The sequence below is a fragment of the Ictalurus punctatus genome, chromosome 14 (assembly GCF_001660625.3).
Source record: "Ictalurus punctatus breed USDA103 chromosome 14, Coco_2.0, whole genome shotgun sequence".
Taxonomy (NCBI): domain Eukaryota; kingdom Metazoa; phylum Chordata; class Actinopteri; order Siluriformes; family Ictaluridae; genus Ictalurus; species Ictalurus punctatus.
In genome coordinates this window covers 14,802,658-14,815,298 of record NC_030429.2, presented here as the reverse complement: position 1 = coordinate 14,815,298, position 12,641 = coordinate 14,802,658, and the positions used below count along the sequence as shown (strand labels likewise).

Sequence of the window (12,641 nt, the reverse complement as noted above, 5' to 3'; positions counted from 1 at the left end):
AGAAGAAATATACAGTATAAATACAATATAAAAATAAATCTCACTTACTCCATATACAATCTAAAAAGTACTTTGGTTACATAGTTCAGCCATTTTTGCCTTTTGCTGGTGCTTGATAGGATGGTAGATGTGGACAAAGTGGACTTTCATTTCTTTATATACTTTAAGTAAGTCATATTAGATCAGTCTCTAACACAAATTATGAGACAAGTACACCTTTTGGTGGCTTTAACATTTTTGGAAGGAGTATTCCCAGACCCCCCATTCATAAATCTCTAGTGACGTCCCTGGTTACAGTCAATCCTTTATGAAAGCCTATCTGAAAATTAGCTTGTCATTCACCAATGATACTGTTATTTCACAAAATTATTATTTTTCATAACAATTGAAATTTAAGAGCCCTCAATAGTAACCATAGACTCTGAACCTCAAAACAGTATACTTTTCAGCATAGCTGAAAGTTATCCACATGATGATTCAGAACATTTTACAGTACAACAGACAAAGGTGGTTATATGATTGCTTGTATATTGCTTGATACCAGTACTTCCAGTTTTGCCCTTAACATTTAACCTACCTGCTACGCAACACAGCAATTAACTGGCCTGCAAAAATATGTCCAGAAGATATATAAAATAAATAAATCTTTTGAATGTTTTCTTATGCTTAAAATCAGTAAAAAGTGAAAACTGATCAAGATTGTGCATTACTGGCATTACATTACATTTGAAATGCAGGTGCTGTAATACACTAATTAATTGGTTCTTATTTCTGGTCAGGTCTCTGGGGACTGGTGAATGATACAGTAGTGCTTGGACATGCATGTGATAGAGAACCGAATGTGAATTTTATTGCCGCCATGAAGGTGACCAAAGTTTTCCTGCATTTGATAAGACAAGCAAAAGTATACATTGGTATGCCTTAAATATATCATGCTGTATGTATTTAAATCCATGATGCACACACAGTGATATCAGTGTGAATATTGCATGAATACTAGAATTGCTCTATTATTGCACTTTCAGTATATTAACAATGTACTGTAATAAAAGCATATTCAAATGACCAACCCAGACAGTTCAGATGAGAACAAGCATTAGAATGAGAAACCATTTTGCCGTTAGAGTCAGATGTTTCAGGTATTTGTTGAAGAAAGCATGGTTGTGTTTTTTTGTTAACGTTAAGAGTTGATAAGACGACAGGTTACATCCCACAAACTCTACCCGAACCTGCTCACATAAAAAGGCGGATTTTGAGCTTCCTTGGCTGTGTGTAGGGTGTGGCTTTTATGAGATAGTACAGCTATGTGAAAGGTTAAGCAAAAGGAAGGCTGACTGTGACTCAGTGCAGCTTATTTAAGTGTAAAGGTGGTTTCTCTTCCAGGTGTAGTGGTGAGAATGGAGGTAAGTGGAATGGAGCTCTGGCTGTGTGTGTTGATCGCAGCTACCAATGCTGCACTGCTGATGGTGAGATGGAGCAGAAGTCACTTGTCATGGTCAGTGGTTCTCGTGGTGGTGGAGGTGATACTGTGCTATTGGATATCAAATGGAAGTGTGGCAGCGATACTGCTGAGTGCCAGCTGTGGCTGTTGTGTGATCCACTTCACTGCTGGAAGAAAAGAGGACATACTGCCTGTGCAAGGCAAAGCAGTGCTCATTACAGGTAATGTGCTTTACTGTTCAAAGTACTGTTGAAACAGTGATAGTGAAACTTAGTATCTTATTTCTTCAAAGATGTTAATTGTAAAATGCAAATAAGTTCAAAACCAGTATATGGAATATAAAATCATATAGGGATCCTTTGTTCATGCTTCAATCTGAATCGAAAAAGAAAAAAAACATTATTCTTGAATCTAACCTTTATTCTAATATGTATAGTGTGTATGATTTAAGTGAAAATCTCTCAGGCATTCTTAGCATTTTTCAAATTGCAGCTGAGTTGCTTCTGGATAAGTGTAAACTAAGATGTGGAAATGACTTTTCATGCAGATGTCAATATGCCATTGAACATTATCCATCAGTATAGAGAATAAAATTAGGAGAGTATGTTGTGGAGAACAGGAGAGCCAATATGATGTCAATAATATTATGTTGCTTGCATTACAAAATTATTGTTAAGAAAACAATATTAAGTAAAATGCATTTTTGAAATAAATCCCGTTTTACGAGGCTGCGTCAGTTAATAAACTGCGTCAGTTAATAAACTGCGTCAGCTTCTGTATGTACATAGGCATTCATGCGATATACCTTTGGAAAGCTAAGATTCTTGTGATTCGACAGAGACCACCGATATACAAACGCTTACAAAACTTAGGCAACTCACCTATGAAACCTCATAATAGTCCTGACAAAAACAGTCTTGTTACACTGGCTGTAGTCTATAGAATGGATCTATTTCTTTAAGTGGAATCACCCCCCCTTAGCATTGATTTCTGATTGGTAATTAGCCATGCGCATTGATATGTTTCACTCTCTTGCTCTGGTTAATACACGAGTTATCTTTACCTCCGAGTGTCTACTTTATTTTTCTCAAGTTGTAGTCTAATACAAAGACACAACACTGGCAAAGGTCAAAACAACCCAATAATGTAAAAAAATAAAAATTGTCCAAAAAACATTATTAAATCAGTAAATACCCACGGACTGTTGTTGCGTCATTTCAAATTACGGTCAGGTGTACCTAATCTTTCACGTATAACCTTTCTCGTGTAATCTTTCTCCATTATAACTTCGCTTCGCTTGTGAATATTCCTTTGGTGATTCTCCGTACTCAAATTGATGTTTCCTCGCTCCTCCGTCCTCCAGCCCATGACCCGGATATTGATCGACGTCAACCATCTTGAAGGATATATCAGTTCTTTAATTTCACCGCGAGGTACGAGGAGTGAGGAAGTTTCCAGAGTAGTGAGGATACACAGGTGTATCATGTGCAGAAGTGTTTCTTGTCGAAAAACCTGACGCACGTATAAATTCCCCTCATCCTTTACATCTGCTACAATCTCAAACAAAAAGTCCTTTGATGGTGTGTTGGAATTTTATGTGAAATATAATTAAATAATATACTTACAATGAATATTGTAATTAATTGATCCTTGCGTGTTTGGATATCCAAATTGTTGCATTACTGTCACCTTCTGCTCTGTATTATAGTCCTTTTATTTTAGAGTTGACTTTCCAATCCAGTCTTTCTTAAAAATTTAAACATACATTTCCTCATCCTCATGGCATTGATCAGATAGTCCCATTGGATGTTTTCCTATTATGTGAAGTGTGCTGTTGAGATTGCTACATTCTCAACTTAATTATTATTGCTTGGTCTTTCCGCTTAGTTCCCTTATCTCTTAAGATACCTACTTTGCTTTGTACAGAGTACAAATGTCTCTCTTTAATTTCGTTATCCCACTGTTACTGCCATTGTTCATTTACTTTCCTCCACACTATACTTTTCCCTTCTGATTTTGATAACTTAATGTTGATTTCAACATTTCCTTTTTTGACTGCTTCTTTTGCCAATTTATCTGTCTTCTCATTTCCCTGGAGTACCCGAGTGTGCTGGGACCCACATGAATGTGATATTTATCACTTGCTGATTAATCTTGAATAGATAAACAAAATGTCACAACACAGATCCTGGTGGCTTCTAGCTGTGCCTGACATTATGCTTGTAAGGGCAGATATAGAATTGCTATATTTCAAAATGTTGATGCACCTTGTTTGTTCACTCCACTCTAACACCATCAGCATGACAAATAGTTCAACAGTATAAATATTTAAATAGTCAGATGTTCTTTTGTTGTACCCTGCTCGGTAATTAGGCACAGTAAAACCAGCTCCTGTTGCCTCTGCAGGTCTTTTGATCCATCTGTGAAAATCGGAATATTGTCTTTTATTTATATTTCCTGTCCTTATACCTATAATATTCATTTGTTATATCCACAGTTGGACTCCGACCTTTCGATTGTTGACCCTGTTGCAACCGATTGTGTGGATGAATTTCACTGGCACGTTGTATAGCCAATGAAATTCTGAAACATATGATATGCTGCTTTAGTGGCAAGTGTCTCGTTTCTCTGCGCATAAAAGCATGCAAAGCTTTAAATTATGAATATACATTTTTTGTAGATGACTGGATGTGTGATGTGATAGCTCTTAGTATCACCTTTCATTAGTTCCCAAAATTATGAGAAAAATCTAAAGTAATAGCCTTTTTATCCTAGGTATGTGTCCATGGTTACCAAGGGTCCTTTGGAGTCACCACAGGGTCATTTTGGTAGAACGCATGGACATACCCTTAGAAAACATGTAAAATATAAATTTTCTTTGGTACTGTCATCAAATTTGAACTTGGACTAGAAAAGGCTTCATGCTGTGGTGTAATTGTGTTTTCCAGCTAATAGCTCCCAGCTGTAGTCATCTGTATGGAAAACATAACAATAATAATCAGGCGGGAAACAACTCTTCTATTTCAGTGTGTTCAAACTTCTATTACTCAATACCAGTAGCACTTACAGTGATTCTGGGGGGAAAATCACCTTGTCACCAGATTGTCACCTTTCAAAAGAGATCAAATTCATGCATGTACTCCAAATGGTTCAGGAACAGCTTTTATTTTACTTTGGGTATACCTTAGATAGGCATTTTAGGCTAATTTTACAGGAGTTGGCCAATGATCATGTTCTTTAATGAATCACCGGAAAACTGAAAAAATGACTGAAAGAACTATGAGCTTCACTTTGTATTGTATTTTTGTACGTTTGTAGGTTGTAGGTTTGACAGTAATGTAATCAGATTACAATTTTAAAGTAGTAATTAGTCATCTGTAGTGGATTACTTTTTTTGAGTAACTTACCCAGCACTGTGTGTGTGTGTCTGTGTGTGTAACAGGTTGTGACTCTGGTTTTGGATACAATCTTGCTAAAATCCTGGACAAAGCTGGGATAAAGGTGTATGCTGGAGTGCTGGAGGAATTTGGACCTGGTGCACAGAGGCTCAGGGAAGTTTCTTCTGCACAGCTTACCATCCTACAGATGGATATCACTGACGTCAACCAAATCTCTGAAGCACATAAGCTTATCAAGAGTCAAATAGGAGAGGCAGGTAAATGCCAAGACAAGTGGCAATAAAAAATTACAGTATTGTACTAGACTTGAGCGCTTGGTGTGGTTAATTCTTTATCAAAACCTGATACAAAGATTTGCTTGTCCTTCAACAGTGATGTATTCTTATTTGACAAAATGATATTATTGTTCATAAAATGTAAGACACTCCTTGCTAGTATAGACAAAATGTTTGGACCCTAAAACAATATAACGTTCAGCACAGTCGAAAGTTTGCAGGTGAAAAAACAGGATTTCTTTTTAATAATGAGTGGTCATATGATAGCTTGTAACCTGTGACAGTGGTAAAGCCTGTTTTGTCACTTGACCTACTACTACACAAGAAATATAAGCAAACCGGCCTGCGAAATATTTCATAGAGGTATTAAATAGATACCAGCATTTTCAAAGGTTGGCAGTTTTTGGCTTTAAGGTTTAAAATCAAATAACTATGAGAAATACCCAAAAGTGAAAACTGATAAGATTTTACATTGTATTATATTTGAAATGCAGGCGCTGTAGAGTATCTGAAATAATACCCTGATTTACGAGTTCTTATTTCTGGTCAGGTCTTTGGGGACTAGTGAACAATGCAGGAGTGCTTGGACATACATGTGATGGAGAACTTCTTCCCATGAGAATATTAAGAAAAATCATGAATGTGAATTTTATTGCTGGTGTGGAGGTGACCAAAGTTTTCCTGCCTTTGATAAGACAAGCACAAGGAAGGATTGTGTGTGTATCCAGTATGTCAGGTATGTTGTGTTGTCTACTTTGTAGATAACTATATATTATGGTTATTTCACATAGGTTTGTAGCATCATGCCCAATAAAGGTGTATATAAAGGCTTTGTGATTTTTTTTTTCTTTTCTTTATCTTAATCTTAAAATCATAATTAAGATAACATGCTAGATAAAATCTGGTTACCAACATGACTTTTAGTGTCAGGGCATTGTCATGTCAGCACAAATTTTTAGATTATAAAGGAAGATTGTAAAATAACGTCAAAACACAGCCCAGTGTATTGGATATTGTCTTGTTTGGTGGTTTAATCTGTAAGTTTTATTACAAATGTCTTGTTCTTCCTTGGACCCCATTTTGTTCATTGCATTGGTTAAATAGAACTCAACACTGCACATACAGGTGCATCTCAAAAATTTTAATATTGTGTAAAAGTTACTTTGTTTCTGTAAATTAACTCAAAGTGGAATTTTCATATATTCTAGATTCATTACACATAAATGTAGAACTGTAAGATGTATAATAAAAATAAAAAAAGGCTTCAAACATTTCACATTATCCATCCATCCATCCATCTTCTACACCGCTTATCCTGCCTTCAGGGTCACGGGGAAACCTGGAGTCTATTACTGGGAGCATCGGGCACAAGGTGGGGTACACATTGGACAGGGTGCCAATCCATCGCAGGGCACAATCACATACACATTCACACACCCATTCATACACTATGGACACTTTGGACATGCCAATCAGCCTACCATGCATATCATTGGACTGGGGGAGGAAACCCCTGCAGCACGGGGAGAACATGCAAACTCCGCGCACACACAGGGCCACAGTGGGAATTAACCCCCAACCCTGGAGGTGCGAGGTGAACGTGCTAAACACTAAGCCACCGAGTGCCCCATTTCACATTATGTGTAATGAATCTAGAAAATATGAAAGTTAAACTTTTTGAATTAAATTATGGAAAAAAACTAGCTTTTCCTCGATATTCAGATTTTTTGAGACGCACTTGTAAAATTAAAAGTGTAACTGAATTGTCAGTAAATGCATACTATTCATTTCAATTGAACCATCCTGTGATCCTACATGCATTTATGTAAATCTTTATTTCAATGGATTTTCCTAGGAGAAGTTCCGTTTCCTGGTTTCGCTGCATATGGAGCATCTAAGGCAGCTGTACTTTCTTACTATGGAGCTCTGAGACAGGAACTGTCTCGCTGGGGTATTAAAGTAGTCATTGTTCAGCCAGGGGGCTTTAAGACAAGTAAGTACTCAACCAAATATTGTTACACAATTTGTATTAGGTTTACACCATAACCCCCTGTATTTAATATGTCCAGGAATTTTCACGATCATTTTCATCCAGTCAAAAAAACAATATTTCTGCATCAGATATTTTAGGCAATCAAGAGGACTGGATTAAAATCCAAAAGGAGATCCTCAGCACCCAGCCCCGAGAAGTAATAGATGTATATGGAGAAGAGTACATCTGCTCTATGCAGCACCGTTTAAGTAATATGACTGCTCACGCCTGTACCGATTTCAAGCCAGTTCTGGATGATTTACAACACGCATTACTCTCAGAAAAACCAAGGCCCTTTTACCACCCGGGACACAACGCCTGGGCCATTCCAGTCCTACAAAGGATCTGTCCTACGTTGCTGTTTGATGCTATTTTTGCACAGATATTTCCTTTAACAAGTTCTGCCCAGTAGGCCAGGCTTCCAAAAGTTGAAACACTTTACACTATATGCATATTCTCACTATAAACTTTTTTGCACATGGGATGTGCTCTCTCTCTCTGAAGCAATCAAGATGTGATTGAAGTGTTCACTTTTAGCTTTAGTTCAAGGAGTTTGACAAAAATATTGCATTAGACATTGAGGAATTAATTACTTTTTTTTTTTTTTTTTAACAGAGTCCCTTCATATTCACAGGCTCAACAGTAATCAGACAATTGACTGATAGGTCAGGTGTGGCCTGTTTTAAAGATGAAAACACAAAATAAAAAAAACCCAGACAAAAAACAAAGCCTGATCAGTTCTGGAACAAGATGTTAGGGACAGATGAAAACAAGACTAACTTGTACCAGAATGAGGGGAAGAGAAGAGTATGGAGAAGGGAAGGAATGGCTCACAATCCAAATCATTAACCATTAGTCAAAAATGAAAATTTTTAAATGGCAGGGTCAGTCAACTGGCCTCAAAACAGTTGAGCATGCTCTTCACATACTGAAGACAAAATTGAAGGCATAAATTCCGACAAACAAGCAGCAAATGAAGGCAGATGCAGTAAAGGTTTGGCAAAGCATCTCAAGGGAGGAAACTCAACATTTGCTGAGGTCCATGGGTTCCACACTTAATGCAGTCGTTGTCTGCAAAGGATCTGCATCCAAGTATTAAAAATAATCCTTATGTTTATGATTGATCATTTGTCCATTTACTTTTGAGCCTGTGCACATGGAAGGCTGTATTTCCTAAATGGTTAATGCAAAATTTTTGTTAAACCCCTTGAATTAAAACTGAAAGTCTACACTACACTCATCTTGACTGCTTCATTTCAAATCCATTGTACTGGTGTACAGAGGCAGAAGTCTGAAAACTGACACTGTACAAATAATTTTGGACCTGACAGTATACCTTAAACAGGGATATGCTTAAGAGAACATGCATTGCCACAGTGTCCAAATATGTTACCACTCTATTTAATGTGTATTTTCAGAATGAGGGCAGACTCTGCAGGAAATCTGATGGCTACAATCTTAAAACACAAATTAATACATTATTCTATCTATGTAACCATTCTAAAAACACACATTAAAGGGAAAGCTGACTTTCTTCCCTGCTGTAACAATTTGCAGCACCAGCCCCTGGAGGAAGAGGGGTTCACTTAAGGGTCAATAACTGCATCACAAAAAGAAAAATATGATGTGTATTGAAGAGTTTGTGTTAGTGCCTACAGACAAGAGATTACAACACTGTGTCTTGAGTTTTACTTTAACAACAGAAATTCCATGCAGACTCCAGAATTACTTTGAAATTACCATATTTTTCTCAGGTATGGAAACACCAGACCTTTAAATTTCACAGGCATTCCAGATCTTGCACCCTAAAATATACCTTCTCATGGCTGGCCAAAAAAAAAAAAAAAAAAAAAAAAAACTAGAATAAAATAAATAAAAACCAACACACATTACAATGATCATAATCATTTAAAAATAAGGATGCACAACATCCATTTTTACTGCTATTTTACAGCATCCTTTTTTTTCCCCACTGAATGATTGTAAAGGCATTAAAACATTAATTAAAAAAAAAAAAAAAAAGTGCGCGCATTTATAGAGTTAAAAAAAAACAAAACACCAAACCCCACACACTTTATAAAGCCTATAAAAATCCCTTAATCCTGGGGCTTTAAGAATGCTTTCTTGGGTTGAGTATCTTCAATATTATGGTTGACATCCTCTTCATTCTTCACAGATGAGCGATCCCTTTTTTTGGCAAATCTTCTTTTCATGCTTTCAACCAAGCTTCCATATCTAGAAGTAAAATAAAAATAGCTTTAAATGACAATGTGCACTGTAAACATAAATGCTCAAAATCAAATGTTGTATTTCTCTTCTACACATACCTCATGGCCATCTCCTCGTCTGTAATATCAGTGTCCATTCGAGTCACATCCTTCTCCTCCTCCTCATCATCCTCTTCTTTGGGAGCATTCATTAAAACCATCAGTTTCTACAGAGGATTCATTCAGATGGTAAATAAGACATTATACAGTTAACAGAAAGTAGGACTAGATACTTAAAAGCAGGGGAAACAGATACACAGATTACCTCAACCTCAGAATTGAATCCCTTAAATGACATTCTTCCATAAACCAAGTCTTCACATGGGACATAACTTCTTTCTTCAACAATGTAGCTTCTATATAAAAGGACATACACAATTCAGCTTAGTCTACATGTACAAAAATCTGCACAATTGCTGTTAAATTGGCAACAATACTGTATTAATATAAATATGAAAAATTACATATACAATCAGAAATGCAATCTTTATACATCTTCTAAAATATATTTAACAACAAGGTGATAACTCGCATACATAGTTAGCTTGTAACTGTCAAGTGGTTCTCCATGTTGATGCCCATGATCCGCTCTTTTTAAAGTTCTATCATCATTCACGTCCCTGCTTTTTTCTGGCACTGCATGTTTCGCTATGGGTCCCCTCCTCTTCCTTTTCTCAATCAAGAATGTCTTCATCCCTTTCTGCCATTTTATAGTATTTCAAGTGGCTACATAAAGACCATTTCCATACAACACAAACTGAGTCATGCTGCTCAATCATTGTTGATGCCCATAAAATAAGTATGGCTTCACCACCTCCTAACCCCAGTTTTCCCCTGTATACAATAGAAGTAGTGTTGATAAGAATTAGCAGTTACTCAGATCAGATTACTTTATTTGTCCAAGTGGGGAAATTGGTTTGCAGCACAATCACAAGGAACAAACATTACAAATATCACAGTGTCACCAACAAACAAACAAAACACACACACCCTGCACTTTGCTACAGACAGACCAGCTGAACAACATGCTTACTGGTCTGTACGGAACTGGCCATGCATTATTATTCTTTTTTTTCTCTTCCCCGTTTTCTCGTGATCTCAACTTAATTTTCCTGTGTACTGGACATCCATTGTCTCGAAGTTAATTTTTTTATTATGGGTTTTTGGTTAAATGACTGAAATAAGGTCTGTGGTTAACACAAGCTCAAGATATGTTCATGTTTTATACTATGACATAAAATACATCAGTAATACCCCACTCAGGGTATGTCTTGAAAAAGATGGTTGCTAACAAGTGGCTAAGTGGGACTACAGAGGCTGTCTGGGACATCAAACATCATGGCGCCGAACAGGAAAACTCATCTACTACAGCCTCGAAACATGTAAGAATCATAAACTTTTGTTGGTCACAGAGATTATTTTCGGACATACTCCAAAAGCCAATGGAAAAAATCCTATTGGCTTTTTGTGGAGAGAACTGGGGTGATCCTATCTTCTGGGATGTCCTACAAAAATACTTTCCCTGCAGGATTGACAATTTCCACATTAGTGTCAGACACTTGAAGAGGGGACATCCCTCTCTCTTAATGCAGAGATAAAGTCCATCTCTACAGCAGGAAGTTATTACATTTATTATGGTGAAGATGCCAACGTGCATGTAAAACCAGTCCCATTCACAAAGTGCCAGATTTACTCAGGATAAAATTATCTTTTGGTTATGTCGAGATCACGAGAAAACAACAAAGAACAAAATTAATAATACATAGCCACTTAGGGCTTGCATAGTTATGCGTATTATCTGCTTAAAATCTTAATAGCTTGTGGAACAAATGAAAAGTTTTATCTATTTTTAGTGAATACATGGAGGCAATATCATCGCCCAGTTGGCAGCAACAGAAAAGAGGAAATGTTTGTCTTATCCATTTCTCTCTCTGTAGATGCATTCCATACTTGGCCACATTGTCCCTAGCAGTTTACTGGTTGTTCTTACTGAAATCATAACCACAGGAAGATGATAAAATCTTACTCTTTTGCTTTAAGTTCAGGCAAGTCCAAATACCAATGTTCATCACTTATGATCCTCTTCTCCGCTTCCTCAAGTTGTTTCTTCGCCTCTGCATCAAGACCTCTTTGCATAAACTGCAGAGGAGAAAAAAAAACCCCGTTGTTATTGAAGTGTGCATTTAGACAAGAAACAACCCCCTAAAGCAAAACTTGAAGTATCCACTGCACATTTATTTACCTCAATCTGACATTTACAGAAACTTGATCCCAAATTGACTTGCTAGATTGAAATCCCAGGAGATTAATTATAACGAGCTAATTAATGACGCGTGTATTTTTTTGTGGCTGTGAAAACTACAAATCCTAAACAACAATTATTTATTGTGCTTTACTGTGGCTATTTAATCAGCGCGTGCACTCTTTCATTAATTCGCCTTCACTAAACGCTTTACGGCGAGCACGAGAGCGCGCGTGCGTTAGCTTTCTGTAGATGTCTGCTAGCGAGAAACCAACACTTACCTTCATCCGTAAAAGGTTTTTCGACAGTTTCGTTGAGCCGTCATTTGGCATTTTAGCAGATTATTGTTATAAATTTCCCACTTGTAAATTATACAAAACAGAAATACCCGCAACTACTTTTGCTTTCTGATTTTTCCCCAATGAAGCGTCTAGGTAACAGCATCACACAAACTTGCTGCACGCGAACGTAAATAGAGAGACATACCGCGCATGCGCACAAGGCCTGTGTAAGACCCACTTAATCGTACAGTCGACCGTACAGCGGCTGCTCATGCCTGATGTAACACTGCTGGGAACGAAAATTAAAAGTGAGCTAAACTTTTATTCATGTACAAGTCTATGCTTTTTTAATAATTTAAATTTATTCCATTTTTTAAAAAAGATGTTTTTCCTCATGGTGGCTTTAAAATATACTCAAGTTTGTACATTTGCATGTTTTAGCATTTTAGACTTTAATCTCATAAGTGAATTATAAAGCACTGTATGATTATGCACCTGCTATTAGTCTACAGAAGAATATTTATTCCACCTGAGTAACTTAAAGGAACATAACCTTTGTGGAATTTCTCCATCATTGATTAATACACTGTTTACTATACATTTCTTTAAAAAATGTGTTGAGTGAGATTTTCTGTTTTCTTTATTATTATTATTATTATTATTATTATTATTATTATTAATAATAATAATAATAATAATAATAAT

The 12,641-nt window shown here is 36.6% G+C and overlaps 2 protein-coding genes and 1 long non-coding RNA gene across 4 annotated transcripts; 1 reads left to right on the top strand and 2 right to left on the bottom strand.

Annotated features, from left to right (window-relative positions):
* The first annotated feature begins 1,397 nt into the window (after positions 1 to 1,397).
* On the top strand, positions 1,398 to 9,168 carry hsd17b2 (hydroxysteroid (17-beta) dehydrogenase 2). Of its 2 annotated transcripts, none has more exons than XM_017486184.3 (5): positions 1,398 to 1,662; positions 4,884 to 5,096; positions 5,665 to 5,850; positions 6,970 to 7,107; positions 7,236 to 9,168. In XM_017486184.3, the coding sequence occupies exons 1-5, from the start codon at positions 1,398 to 1,400 to the stop codon at positions 7,556 to 7,558; spliced, it is 1,125 nt and encodes a 374-aa protein (XP_017341673.1). In that variant the 3' UTR covers positions 7,559 to 9,168. The 2 variants fall into 2 exon arrangements, with proteins under 2 accessions (XP_017341673.1, XP_017341674.1); XM_017486185.3 differs by lacking the exon at positions 1,398 to 1,662 and adding an exon at positions 2,691 to 2,874.
* Positions 1,447 to 2,545, bottom strand: LOC108275403 (uncharacterized). The gene is made up of 2 exons (XR_001814688.3): positions 2,323 to 2,545; positions 1,447 to 1,632 (listed from the first exon to the last, which is right to left on the bottom strand). It is a non-coding gene; the product is annotated as an uncharacterized LOC108275403 (long non-coding RNA).
* mphosph6 (M-phase phosphoprotein 6) lies at positions 8,757 to 12,154 on the bottom strand. The gene is made up of 5 exons (XM_017486186.3): positions 11,937 to 12,154; positions 11,440 to 11,552; positions 9,679 to 9,769; positions 9,474 to 9,580; positions 8,757 to 9,381 (listed from the first exon to the last, which is right to left on the bottom strand). The coding sequence occupies exons 1-5, from the start codon at positions 11,985 to 11,987 to the stop codon at positions 9,243 to 9,245; spliced, it is 501 nt and encodes a 166-aa protein (XP_017341675.1). The 5' UTR covers positions 11,988 to 12,154; the 3' UTR covers positions 8,757 to 9,242.
* Between the last annotated feature and the right edge of the window lie 487 nt (positions 12,155 to 12,641).